Source organism: Calypte anna, chromosome 2 (assembly GCF_003957555.1).
Source record: "Calypte anna isolate BGI_N300 chromosome 2, bCalAnn1_v1.p, whole genome shotgun sequence".
Classification (NCBI taxonomy): domain Eukaryota; kingdom Metazoa; phylum Chordata; class Aves; order Apodiformes; family Trochilidae; genus Calypte; species Calypte anna.
Genome location: NC_044245.1, coordinates 70,040,078 through 70,055,148, shown reverse-complemented (window position 1 = coordinate 70,055,148; position 15,071 = coordinate 70,040,078). Strand labels below are relative to the sequence as shown.

Sequence of the window (15,071 nt, the reverse complement as noted above, 5' to 3'; positions counted from 1 at the left end):
ACAGTTGGGCTACAATCACAAACCCTGTTGAAAAAAGCCCCACAGCTTAACAGTGTAGTGAGAACTAGCTTTGTTTCAACAATGACAGCAACTTCTGGAAAAAGGTGGCAAAATAGAGACATTGAAATAGATAGCTCTGAAAAACTAACCAGAACATACATACAGTTAACTTATGTGTAGCAAAAAGCACACAGCAGAATCTTACAAACTTTGGAGACATGGTCTCCACGCTTGCTTTGTTTTCCTGGGAGCCTTCATAGGAGATCCAAAGGAGGTAAAAGCTCATGAAGCAATAGTTTTAAAGAAATAAAAGTAGTTTAAAGAAATACATATGCAATAGTATTAGTCTAAAGAAATAAATGCAATAGTTTCACAGAAGTGAAAGTACTGGTTTAAAGAAATAGATATATGCAATGATTTTACAGAAACAGAAGTAGTAGAAATGTATAAGCAGAAGTTTAAAGGAGTCTAATGGAAATTTACTAGGTAGCTAACATAGGTAGATATTAACATAGATATGTGCATGGCAAGGGTATGTGATAATGGAATGCAGTTACTGTGAAAAACATGTCTCTGAGAGCAGATAATGGGAAGTCTCAAGGTTGCCAAAGTCTACACAAGTGCCAAAAATGAGCAAAAATAATTAAAGGGGTTTGGACTGCCAGAAAAAGAAGAAAATATTGCAGGTCATCCAAAGGACACAGTGAAAAAGACTAAGATGATGAAAGAAGGACCACCAAGACCACCTGGAGACTGTAACGCACATGTGGAAAAGGGTGGCAACCTATGCTGACGAGTTCTCAGAAAAGTTATGAATATGTTAATCTTTTCTTGGGAAACATTTGAATATCTACATCACACCTGTATAAAAATTATGTAACTAACATCAGTGCATACATTAGGAGGAGTGATCCTCTGTGCACCCAGCACTGCAATGAAAAATACCTTGCTTAATAATTTCCCAGACTACTGAGGCTTGATTCTACTTTCTCAGCATCACTCAGCTCTAGACCATTTTCAAAGTAGAAAATAGAAGCAAAGCAGTGTCCTGGTCTGTATCAGAATAATGTGGGCAGCAGGAGAAGGAAAGTGATTGTGTCCCTGTACTTGGCACTGGTGGGGCCACACATAGTGCAGTGTGTTCATTTTTAGGCCCCTCACTACAAAACAGAGTTGCTGGACTGTGTCCAGAGAAGGGCAACCAAGCTGGTGAAGGATCTAGAAAACAAAGCCTGTGATGAGTGGCTGAGGGAACTGGGATTGTTTAGTCTGGAGAAGAGGCTGAGGGTGAGACATTACCACTCTCTACAACTACCTGAAAGGAGGTTGTAGTGAGATGGGTGTTGGCCTCTTGTCTCAAGTATATAACAACAGGACTAGAGGAAATGGCCTAAAGCTGAACCAGGGGAGGATTAGACTAGATATTAGGAAGAATTTATTTACGGAAAGAATGGCTAGGTGCTGGAACAGGATGCCCAGAGAGGTAATAAAAACCTGTGTACATGTGGCACTTCAGGACATGTGGGCATGATGGTTTTTTCTGGGTTGACAGTTGGACTCTGATCTTAGAGGTCTTTTCCAAGCATGATGATTCTGTGATAAGTGACTTCTAAAGGTTTACAAAACCAAATCCCACTCTGAAAATCTGTTAGATGATATTCAAGTTACTTTTGGGTAACTGGCATTGAGTTTGAAGAGTACCTGGCATACTGCACTTCTTTCCTTCTAGAGTGGCATATGATCACTTAACTAAAAATGGTGTGATAATGAATCTTCTGAAGAAGTTGTACGTAGCTGCCCAATGTGTTTAACAAGCAATTTAAACTTCATGTTCTGTTTGGTGTGGGTGCAGCTCCTGCAACTCTAACTTTTAAGTAACACCTTCCAGGTGTTAGTGCTACACCAGTGTGATCGTTCATTTGAATTCCCTTAATTAGTTTAAATTGCACAAAACCCATGATTTAAAGTTAAAATTTCTGAGCTACTAAATTAGGTATGTTCAATACCTGATTAACATCCAGCCTCTTCAGGTTCTCCAGTTTCCATTCTGAAAGAAATAACAGAGCACATGTACAGCTAATCAACACAAATTTGAAAGGAATAATTCAGTTGACATTTAACGTCTTGTTGCCATTTTCTGTAAAGTGTTGTTGCTAAAGAAAATTATAATTTGGCTTTAGGATGCTAGGTCAAGATGGGTTACAAATGGAACACAACAGGCAGAAACAACAAAATGCACTCATTTCAGTTCACATTTTCTTTCATCCATCAGGATAAATTGCTGCCTGCAATTGTGACCCAGATCACTTGAAGAAAGTCCAAGGTTTTTATTTTTTTCAGCACAGTACAGAAAGTGATGTATTACCTCCTATACCAACCAAAAGATTCAAACTCAGCTTTAGAAGATGGGCTGTTAAATCTCTCCAATAGTTTTTTAAATGGTTAACCCAAGGCCCCAGATATACTGGTACAGAGCGGCACAAATATACTTCAGGTCTGCCATAAGCAATACTGGCCAAGAGCAAGCTCAAGGGAAAAGTTCAACAATTTAGCAATCAGAAGAACTACAATGAAAGCAGAGAGGAAGCCAAATACAGAGGGCCCTAAAGCTGTGGTGTGCAGTACAAAAAGATGGTCAAAACTGTTTTCCTGCTCTCCATTAGCCTCTAAGGAAATAAAGAGGAAATTGCCTGTTTTCTTTGGGGATGGAGAGTTATTTAAAAACAGTTTAGCAGGCTTTTTTTTTTTTATGTAATCATAGAGCAGTTTGGATTGGAAGGGACCTTTAAAGGTCATGTCTTCTTTCCTAATGTTTGATTTTGCTGTCTCACCACTTTAAGCAATGGCATGAGCAGAAATAAAAAAAATAAAAATAATAAAAAAAGACACATGACATTTGTTTTGGTTTTAGTTCAAGACAAAAAAAAAATCAGATACACAAGAAAACATGATAGGGGCTGAAACGAACATGCTTACATACTGCTTACAATACTGCCAATGACCTCCCTAGAGCAGATCTCAAGCAGAGCAATAAAGGCCCTGGGGGCACCTAACGAGGAAACTAAACTTGATGTTAGCAACAGGGACACAGCCACCTTCCTCAGTACACCCAGAAAGCTAAACAGGCTAGTCACCACCCTTCTCATACTGCTTGCTGAAATGACACCACAGAGTTAGCAAAAAGAGAAACAGGAGTCCTCTTAGTCTTCTGATCAGTGTAGTCATGTTGCCCAATATCAGCCTTTGGCTTTATGTGGAGTTGAAGTTCACCAGAAACAGGATTCATGAAAAATACCAGTAAACTCAGGTCTGGATTAACTTAATTTCTCCAAAAAGGCATTCAAGTCTTAGATCATACCATCCCTTCTCCATCTTTTGATATGCCCTGTCTGTGCCAGACCTAAAAGTGTCAGCTGAAAATGGCCTGAGACAGAAAACACATATGTTTGCAGCACTCCATGTACCAAACTTATTAGTTCACACCATCACTGGCTGGGGGGGGTGTTTGAATACAGGTTACTTGGTTCTAAGAGCACCCTAAAGAGCAGCTATGTACCTTAACAGCAGTGAGACATACATCGAGTTTCCATGGTAACACAGGGGAAGTATTATCAGCATTAATCATGAATTGTGTTCCACCGAAATGAATGAGTTTACTTCCTTGTGCTTCCCCGAAAAGGAAATGGGTTCATATTTCCAGAGATACAGACTCTCACCCATATTTATATCACAAAAATGCATTGTTTGTTTTCCTTTAAATAACATTTTCCAATGAAAAATGCTGGAAAACTGTCTACAAGCACACAATGTGCTTAAGGTAGGAAGAAACTGTAGCTCTGCTGGAGAAACATCTAGGTTTGCCAGAAGCTTTTACATCTCTACTTTTCCTACCCAGATATTGCCAAAAGGCAGAGCTGAAGACATTGGCCTTGGAAAAGGAGCCATAAGACCCTGAGTCCCAGAGGTACTGAGGATGCGAACACACCTGCTGCCCCACCAGCCCAGGCTGTATGCCTGGACTGAAATGCTTTGGGTCTGTTGCCCACATGGTTTTACAGTTCCAGGTCACCATCTAGGTTTACTTTGAAGTGCTCAGCACAGTTTTCCACACATTTGATAGGTTTTTCTTTATCCTGCTCTGCTTTTACTGCAGCCCACTGCAGTCAGATACAAACAGTCCAGGGGAAGCACTAGGGAAACACTGCTTCAAGAAGAGGCTGGGGATGAGGCTACAGGAACCAAAACTCACATAAAACCTCAAAAAAGCAAAAACAGTGAAGAAGGGTACACTGAGTTCCCGAAGCTGCAGTGAAGCAGACTGATTGCCTCCAAAACAGGGACGTGTATAGATGAAAACAACCCCATCCCATTTCATTCTGCTGCAGAAGACTGTGCCTTCAGCTACAAGCTCCTCTGCTTTTGCACCCCAAGGCCACCCTGTGGAGCCTGTGCTGAGGAGCCAGAGAGGAGATCTGCATTCTCTTTCTTTCAAAAAAAGGGTAATATTACACATTGCCCACAGGACACAGGGCTGCCATCAACTTTCCAAGGTGATTGCATGGACAGGCCTGAGGGAAGGCAGAACACAGGTGGAGGGACTGAGGAGGAAAAGGCTGTCATCCCAGAGCAGACACTGTGCACTTCCAGACATCCAAGCAGCACATTAATTTTTTTCATAACAAATTGGACAGATTAAGTCATGCCTATTGGCATCACCTTTGGGGGTGTTGACCCTTGATGGCAATGATGAGAAGAGAGACAATCCATTGAGCTGCATACGGCCTGCTTGCACTGAATGGAGCATAAGAAGTTTGTCAGGATTAGAAATATTTTGCTGTTTCTGTAAACTCTTACTTCAGAGAAAGCAGAAATGGATTGTCAATAGACACAAGAACTTGAACACTGGTGCATGCAATTGCAAATATACAGGACCTCTACATATATCAGGCAGTCTTGAAAATGTTCTCCTCTCCTGCAGTCTCAGCTACATTTTCATGGAGCAGGAAAGGCAAATTTGAAGGACTTTTCAAGAGACCTCTGCTAAGCATCTTTTCTTTCATGTGTTGCATGAAAGCATTGTGAAAATACCTGTGATTGGAAATGGAATAGCTGAACTTGACCTGCAAAAGTGCCAGGTCCCATTTCAACATCACATTTTCCTTTACTTTTAAGCTACACAGCCCACTAGGCACTATATTGTACTACAACAATGAGAACAGTCACTTTTTAAGAAGATACTATTACTCAAATAGAGATTCAAACTCCCAAGATACTTAGAGACTCAAACCTCTAATAGAGATTATCCCTGGCAATTAAGAGTCTCTAAAGATAGTGCCTAAATGGACCAAAAACATGCTTAACAGCTGGAAAGCCAGAGAGCAAGTCCAGAACAAAGGGAGGAGTTTCTGATGTTTGCTTTGGGGTGTTTATTTTTTTGTCTGTTTGTTGGGCTGATTTTTATAAAATCACCCCAAGAAAAATATGAAGCAGGCATAGCAGGGTGCAGACACATTCTCTCTTTTAAGAAAATAGACATTTCCTAAGAGACGATAACCACAAATTTTTCCCTATTGTGTACTGGGAAGCCAGCTCGATACTCATCTTTTTTTAAATGCTCTTACAGTTTTCATCATTGAAGTCAAATGCTGAGGTTTGTACTAAAGCTGCTAAGAATCAAAGAAATTGACAGCTGTGAAAATCAGCTATTACAGATCAACCCTTAGAGACATCAAGTGTCCTTAAAAGTCTAGCAAATCAGCCAGAGACACCAAAATCAGCTGGTTTTACTCTGTTTATTTTTTATTCTACAACTCATTTTCAATTTTATTGTAGATGCCATAGTTATACAGCAGCAGTAAATAACAATGAATGAATTGTTAGCATGGCCTCTGAGAAGCCATGTGTTATCTGTTTTATCTGTTACCAAATACCTTCTCAAGAGCAGGGTAGGGTTAAAACAGGAATTAATTACTCTAGGGCTGAAGTAATTTTTGCTTGTTTTCTCTTCTCTAATGTAGCCTGACAAACAATCAAATAAAATAGAAAGTCATTACCTCATTGATTGTGAGTAAAAACCTGAGAGATTCAAGGCATCTTAAGAAACAGAGCAGTCAACAAGAAGGAGACATGAAAGATGAAGAGCTCACACAGTTAAGTCACTCATGGTTTCAGTAAACCAGTATTCATGATATTATAGATTTGAAATATTAAAAAATGCATTCTTTTTTAAAGAGTTTATTCTTTTTAAACAAATTACAGAGGCAAAAACAATAGTAAAAAGTCACAGTTTTGCTCTGAGAAAGACTGTTTACATTTCTACAATAGCAACAAGGATGCAAGTGAGACAATACAGCCCCTGGAAAATCCCCAGGGTTACACTGTGTAGCTAGAAAAGAGTCTTGGGAGTTATCAGTTTATCATGTTTCTGTACAAAGAGCTTTTAACCTCTGGGAGCCTTCCTAAGAATTAAGTCTACTCTGGAATTAAGTTTTGGGAGTGTGAATACCCTCCTGTGCCTGAAAGGAAGTCTTCATTTCCATGGCTAGAAAAGAAAACAGACTCTGATGTTATCCACACAATTTTGCAATATTCTCCATACGCATGCCCTGTCACCTTTGCTTTCCATACCACACAAAGTCAGTCAGATTTACTGCAGAGGAACAGAAGTCAGTGAAGATCAACTGATGCAATGGTTAAACACCTCCCTTTCCACCAAAATCTGCACTTAAGTTTCATATTTTACCTACCTTTCAAAAAACTATCTTCAAATGACTGGGATGTGACTCTCTGTGGATAATTCACCCCAGCACCCCAAACAATCAGTGGTGTTAAGGTTTCCAAGGGATGGCCAGCTCCATGGGATCCTAATATACACCAAAGCAAAAAGAGTGCAAACTTTAAGACAAGTGCTTTAAAAAAACCGAAAATAAACAAAACAACATATATTTATACATACGTAGTAAGTTCTTGTTACAGTATACATGCTAAAATTCCTTTACAGACAACCTATTCTAGCTTTATAGCTTATTTTTATGCTAATAACAATAAAGGCTAAATTCAAGTTGTAAATTGGGAAATCGGTACCACCCAAGTCAAGCCTATAAAGATATTACTTGCCATATTAAAAAAAGACAAATTAAGCTAAAGTATTTGAAAGTTTCAAAATGTAGAGGAGTTACCTGCGTAAAACACATGCACGTGCCTATCCTTGGCATCCCATGGAAATCAGAAACGGCTGATTTGAATAAAATTAGGATGTGCCCCAAAAAAGTAATACAGAACTGATCTCTGGTCCCCAAATAAGGATTAGATTTCTATTTCAAAACCAGGAGACAATATGCATTGCAACTATCATGCCTTTCGCAGTGATACAAGCTCATTTTCAAGGTTTTAAAGCCTGGTAGCACGTCTCTTAAAAATTGATTAAAACATGACGCCCTTCCGTGGGGAAATGAATCTGGAGGGAATTCAAGTATCAGCCTCCAAAAGGAGGAAGCTTTAAAACTATGATGCTTCAACAGCAGCTGCACTGAATCAGAAGCCACACAAGCTTGAAAGAAATGCTGGCCACAGAACTCAGTGGGTGAGGTACCACAGCAGTGAGATAACCCAGTCTCAAAGAGAATGACATTATTATACCAACTCTGTGCCAGTCGCTGAACCATCTACAAGATTATACATTTTCCTTGTATTTTCATAGACACATGCTCTTCTCTCTGTATATATACACATTTTAATAATTACAAAGGACAGAAATTAACACATTTAAGGACAGGGTTTTTTGTAATAAAAAAAATCCAAAGAACAAACAGAATTGAGTATGAAACTGGAAATAGTATTGACGATGTACAACATCTATGACAGCTGAAGAACCATTCCTGCTGTCTTTAAAGAGCCCTAAGCTTAAGAACACACAGGTCTGGGAGTAAGATTTCTCATGTTCAGAAATCCCTTGAAAGGCACTCTCTGGGCCCAAAAGCAGCAACTGTTCTTCTTTGCAGAGCTTGGGAAAAGAGAAGATGAAGAGACAGCTTCCTCATCAGCTATTTCTTGCTATTGCAGGAGGAAAGTACAACTTCTGGTGAGCTCTCATTTTAGCCAAGCCACTACCATTTTATTGAGACTCTGCCTCTATGAATACTTATAAGCAGGTAAAGGTGAGAGAGGCAGATGTGTCCACCCTCTCCCCATTACAAGAACCAAGTTTCAGATGGATCTGAATTATATGAGGGGGTAATAAAAAATCTGATTTTCAGATTCAGTTCCCCGTTCCACCTCTAAGCATCCTCCACACACACCTTTTCAGAGGAAAAGGAGCTGTTTAGACTTTTGTTCTCTGATCCAGTGTACCATACAGTGTTATGTATGCAAGGATGGCAGCAAAAACAACTGGCCAAGGTGAGGGTGGGTGTGGGACCATCTACATTGGTGTTCAGTAGTTCTATCTGAGATCAGCATAAAGCAAAATCATGGAGACAGACTGGAAAAGCACATGATTTTATTTGTCTTTGCCAATAACCAAGGTTTCTTTGTTTATGTCAAGGTCAGAACATGCTCTGCTCCTTTATAAGTAGCCTTGCCCTTTTAATTTTTATTTAGCTTTAAAAGTGGTGCACATCCCATTCTGCAAATAACCACGAAACAACAGAAGCAGTTGCTGATACTACAAGCTCAAATAAAAAGCTGGCTATGGGCCTGACCATTAACTCTGGGTTTGTTCTTTGAAGCACTAAAGCCATCTTTAAAGTTATTAACACTTTTGGTTAATGATCAAGTGTTTCTTCAAGATAGAAAGAGATGACAGAAAATTATGAGACTAGTGGTTCTCAAAGCCTGAGGAGTTACTCCTCTTACCTTTTATTCCCCTTTCAAAGAATCCAGTACATAATGAGAACACCTCAGCAGCACATACTGCCAGAGAGGAAGACCAGCAGCATAGTCAAAGAAAAGGATTATCCTCCTCTACTTGTTACCTTTGTGACAGCCTCTCAAGACTGTATCCAGTTTTGAGCCCTTCCAGTACAGGAAAAATCTGAATCACCTCGGATGAGCTTAGTATGGGGCCCCCAAATTGGTCAGATCATTAGGTCAGATGTCTCCTAACTTGTCCTGTTAGGAGAGGCTGAAGGACTAGGACTTGTTCAGCCTGGAGCAGGAAGGGCTTCAGGGAGGACATAACAAAGCCTGTTACCCTTCTTTAAGAGGTTTTATGAGAGGATGGAGTCATGGTCTCACTGCAGTGCATATGCTCCATCCTTCAAGGTTTTTAAAGTCCTTGCTGGATAAAAACCAAGCTACCACATCTGATTCCAAAACTGATCCTGCTTTAAGTAGGAGTTTGGACCTCCTGAGGTCCTCAAGATCAGACATATAAAAAATACATATGCACACCTCCTTTATAAAAAAGTTACGAAATACTTGAAATAGATTAAAAGCCATGCCAAAATTAAAATCTTATTGCAAGTGGCAGTCAGCTCAGCTGTAAATCACATTCAAAACAGACTATTTTGCAAATAAGCAGATGATAATTAGGCAGATTATGAATACTTTCATCATCTCTGATGACAGAAAAAGTCCGCATCCTTTCCATTTGAAAAGTTTAGGATTTCGCACAAAAAAGATGCTGAACTTTGCCAAGACCATGGTTAAAGTATCCTTTGTTCAAGAGTATCACAGTTGAATCTAGGTACTCCAAAACTGCCTGAAGTCAGGCCTCTGTCATGCCCTTCACAAGTGCCCTCTGTGCATACCAGCCTGGCTGGCCACCTGCTTCACGCTCTGTTCTGTGCTCTCAGCTGCTCCACGAACACTTCCGTGCCAGCCTCCTCTAGAAAGATCACACAGCATTCCCACCCTTCCTGCTGTGCCTTAAAGGCCAAAATAAGCAAAAACACCACACCACCCCCCGGAGTTTTTCACAAGACCCCAAGGCGGGTTTATCACCTTTCTCGCATACTTCAGAGCAAAGTGATAACTATTTCTGTCTTGGATTGCAACAAGACCAGCTTTGCAGTGGGAAGCCAAATAACACAACCTCCCTCTGTGGGGGCTAGTTTTGTACAAGGAAGCTCTGACAGAAGTGGTATTCAGGTCTTTTTCTCCTCAGTAGCAGCCAGTAAGGCAATTAAGCTATATCCTATTAATATTTTTTCTTTTGTCCAGATAGGCAACTCACCTGTCACACGGTTGACAAGAGCTCCTGCAGCCAATTAATCATTTCCTAATTTGCATGGGTTTAATACATGAGCAACACATAGGATATCAAATCAAAGCAGGGACTCTAAAACTTCTAATAGGACAGAGCTGTAATTGCACTCCAGATACTCAACCGTAAATTCAGCTGACTCAACTTTAAAAAAACCTTACCCCAATCTGTCATTCCATGGTCAGAAGTTAAAATAAATGCAGTTTTCCCATCATTTCCATAAAAATTTTCAATCATTGAAGCAATTTCTTTTATACCTTCATCGACTTTTTTTATATTCTCTTTGTATTCTCTAGAAAAATAAGAAAAAATGTTACTAGAATCAAGGAGTTTCTCATACACGGTATAAAACAAGTTATCCATGGTCATAACACAGAGACCTTTGATTATAGCAGTAGTTTTACTCTCTACAGAACTTCAAGCTAACAAAAGGCATCCTAGATGTAAAACATTTCCTGAGTCTTACATGAGATAGTAAACTGTCACAATGTATTTTGAAGGTTCCTGAAACTACAGTTTCAAATGGATCATTATTTATTTTTATTTCAAATCTGACCTGTCCTTGACTAAAGACTGTAATATGATTATCCACAGGTATCAGGCAAATTAAGGAGAATGACAAAATGAAGGAATACTGGGAAACTCAAGTTGTAACTTTTAAAAACTACATGAAGCCAACAACTAAATAGCAAATAAAGATCTCACTATGCAAGGACTGTTTTGACATGATTCACACATCAGCAGAAGCCCCAGACTTTAAAAATGTGTACATTTTTTAGAAAATGTGAGCATGATTAACCTCTAGCCAACTAATTTTCAATTTGTTAGTTTTGCTGAAGTTATTTTAAAAAAAAAATCTATCTTCAAAAAAAGAATGAGACATTCAACAAGTATTAACTTGAATGTAGGAAATCAGAGCAAGCATTTTTGAAAGTATCCAGGGATCAAGTAATGAGGAAATTAAAAGAAAGTTCTTGAATAGCACACTTTAGGATGAACTTCTGCCAAGTACTGTTAAGATTAACTCTTATCTTCATTCAAGTGTCCTAAGAAAAACTAAAACATAATGCTATAACTTGCAGCCATTATTCCTATAAGTTTAACTATACAATTTCAACCATGGGGAATCTGAGAACTGTTTTCAGTATTTAAAACAATTTCCTTCATATGCTTTAGATCATATGTTGAGTACAACTAAGACAACCTGCTAAAAATCAGACTTGAGCAGAGGAGTGAGTATAACCAGAGATCTTGTTAATAGCAGAAATCTGTCACTTCTACAGAGAACACCTTAAAACCAAAAACAAACCCAGAAAATTCAGAACGTAAGTAAACATGGTAACATATCACCTGTGGTAGAAACCCCCAAGACTGCAAATCTTTTCTCAGGCTTCATGAATAGCACTGCCAGAACAGCTACTGTATGCATTTAAGACTAATAAGAAAGATATGTTTAATCTCCCAGTTACCTTGAGTTTGGTCGATGAGCATGTCCATTTGTGTCTATCCCTAGCAAATGCAGGAACAGAACTACTTTGTCTTCATTCAGTGCAGAGAACAATGTTTGATTACTTCTGGAAGAATTAAAGAAGCTCTGTATGGAATAAGCCATTAAGATATTAAACTGACTACAATGGAAGAGCATGACAGGCATCCTATTAACAGTAAAACACAGCTGTTCTCACGTCAAAATACAAGTAGTTACTAAAGCAATGAAAGAAAAATTAATTACTTCCCAATTTATTAATAGAATAACTGCCATCGATATAATCAGTCCAAAGTTTCAGTTCATCTAAGCAAGGCAACACTCTTGAGGGGTCTTTTGCTTTGTTATTGTCTGAGTTTCTTTAGGCAGAAATACCAGATTATCATTCCTTCTTTGCTTCCTGTGTTATCACAACCATTCATGAGCACCACTAAGAGCTTTACATTTCCATTGATTGATCAATTTCAAGCTGGAAGCAAATGTCTCAATGCTTGGAAGCAGGACCAAGATACCAAGCTACAACTTGTTTGCAGAAACCAAATCAAAACACAACAAGACAAGACACATTTTGCAAACACATGAACTACAGAACATACATCTGCCTTGCACATGTCCTACTTAAGCATCCCTGAGGCAGATGCCAGAGGATTTTCCCCTCAGATGGAATGAGTCTTGACATGGCTATTCTGCATTAGGCCAGCCATATTACAGCAATGCAAAATGCAGGCAGACAGCTATTCCAACATGACCTCCTTAGTAACAGCACCGCCCAAGGAAACGAAGTTGGGTAAGGTTTTTAGTTCAAAGACCATCCAGAGAATCTTTCAGCACACTAATACAAAGGAAAACATCTTGGGATTTCATGCAACAGCCCAGGGAAAATGGTGATGGAGACAGTGAATCATTTCAGCCACCACACACCTGTGACAGTGGTTGCTGAAAACTAAAGCTCACACCTTGTGTGAATGAAAGAGAAAAACCAGACTGGCAGCCAGAGTACCAGAGTACCATATTACTCTGTGTTAGAAAACCACGGCAGTATACAATTCCATCCTTTCTTTACCCTGAAGATACAGAAGCTGCAGGGACTAGTATTTGCATGCTCTCCACTTCAGATCCTGTCCAAAGAAACTCATGACTAAACTTCAGGGATTACTTTAAGTAAAGATACAAGATCAAAATCTAATCACGTTCAACTGCAATAGAATTATTTTTATGGAAGTTTGTTCCCCACGGAGGTCCATCCACCCGCGCATATAGGACTGAAGCCTTCTAGAGCACACTAGTAATTTACAGAATTCAATATAATTCTGATTTCTTGTTTTTAATTACATAGAAGGAAATAACATATCAAAACAGACAAATTGAAAACTCTCAGTATTAAATCTGAAAACACAGATCAATACAAGAAGATGGGTATTTTACTGTAATGGTACGTTTAAGCAAAAGAAACCACTGTGAGGAAGGCAAGGCCTGAGCTTCTCCTCTCCCACCAAATGAGTCCCCATGATGTACCAAAACTACCCCACTGCCCCAGGCCCAGCGACATTATAACTAGCAGCAGCTAGTTCAGTCTGCCCAAACTCTGGCTAATTTAGAACAAGATGACAAAAGAAAGGCAAGTACAACCCAAGACATGGCATAATTTCCCAGAGCTAATAGCAAACTCTATCCCATAAACATTTTTCAAATGATGTACCAAGAAAAGGAAAAAAAAAAAAGCAAATAGAAGTTCACCACAGGGAGTTACTTTTGGTTGATAGAGGTGGTGATCTGGTAAGCAGGAGATCAAACAGGACAGGCAAAAACTACTTCTGGATCTGGTGGCTGCTGAACTCTTTGCCCTACACTATCCTTTTGTGTTCTTGTAGCCTCCTAAATGCCTATTTCTGTTGCAACCTCTTTCCTTTCCCTTTTGTTCACTATACTTACTAATATTATCTCCTGTAGCAAGACGAACCTCTTTTAGGGTACAGCGCTTCAAGGTCCACCCCGGTGTTTCAGCAGAAACTCACAAACGGTGCTCCGAGCCTATAGCCCACAGGGTTGACTAGCCTGGATCGGTGCTGTTGCTCTGAGAGCAACCAACCTCTCTGCTGGCTTGCTCAGGACTGAGCTCCCTGTGTCTCAGGCCTCACCTTTTATTGGTCCCCTGGTCCTGCTCATGCGCAGTGGGGTCCACCCTAATTGGGCACAGGTGGGCTTGACACAAGCTCATGCCCACTCCCTGGCAATTAGTGGCACCTGGTTGCCTCGTTACACTACAATCTCCCTTGTACATTTAAGCTGAGTGCCACCAAGAAGTTTCAGGGGTGGATGGGAATAATAGAAAGAATCTGAGAGAACTCAAGTATCAAGAAAAGGCATATAGGAGATACCTCATTGCTGTCTACAACCATCTACTGTGCGGGTGAAGAGAAGACTAAACCAGACTGCTTAGAGTGCCTTGGTGATGGGACAAGGGGAAACTCAGAATCTGAAATGTGGAAAATTCCAGTAAGACAAAGAGACTTTTAAAAACTATTTTTAAAACCGTAACTGTAGCCAGATATTGGAACAAGTGCTCAAGAAGTTGTTGAATTTCTGCCCTCGAAGATGCTCGGAACTTGACTGGACAAGGCCTGAGCAGCCTGCTGTAATGGGACCTCCACCATGCAGGGAGTTGGATTTAATGACCACTTACAGCTTTCTTCCAACCTTCTTTTTCTATTGTTGAGTGCTTTTCTACAATTTTCTGGCAATGAACAACAAATAATACCCTGGCTACACAATTTAGTAACATCAGCAATAAGTTTCCCCACTCAAATATTCACAGTAAACTGTAAAGAAAATGATAATGTAATACTAGTTAAAATACAAGAGAAGTTTCATTACAAATATGTGAATCCTTCTAATATCATCTCCCTCCTCGGACAGGAGAAAGCGAAGAAGAAAAAAAAGGCTGCCTAGAAGGTCTAGCAAATATATGATATACAGATGTCTGAACAAAATTTGAATTCCATAAATGTTTAAATGTTACCTATTTTTCCTCCAGACAGAGCCCTGCCATGGAAGCATAATCCTTTAACACAGCTGATAAATTGTTGTTTGCTGCATGGATGTACAGGCAGAGAGAACAAACTTTCTCCTTTCATAAAGTTCCTTCATATGTAAATCCAGAACCACTTAATTAAATTGGTTGATTAAAACTGTGGACATTGATATGTGCTTATGCGATATTTTAAATAGTTACGCCAGGTCTTAGACGCAAAATAAACGTATAAAGGCAGGATAAGCATATGCATGCCAGGTTTATATCAGCTGAGCATGCTCTTGTACATGCCTACAAATATTTAAAAAAAATCATTCAACCACTTTACTCTTAGTTAGAGCAGAGCTATT

General features: G+C 39.4%; 1 protein-coding gene across 1 annotated transcript in view; it reads right to left on the bottom strand.

The window, feature by feature from the left end:
* The window catches only part of PIGN (phosphatidylinositol glycan anchor biosynthesis class N), an 88,513-nt gene that overhangs the window by 57,855 nt on the left and 15,587 nt on the right, over positions 1-15,071 (bottom strand). The window contains exons 6-9 of the mRNA XM_008492607.2: positions 11,674-11,798; positions 10,366-10,496; positions 6,747-6,863; positions 2,007-2,047 (exon numbers count right to left, since the gene is read on the bottom strand). Coding sequence (XP_008490829.2) covers positions 2,007-2,047; positions 6,747-6,863; positions 10,366-10,496; positions 11,674-11,798 — 414 coding nt within the window. The remainder of the gene's footprint in view (positions 1-2,006; positions 2,048-6,746; positions 6,864-10,365; positions 10,497-11,673; positions 11,799-15,071) is intronic.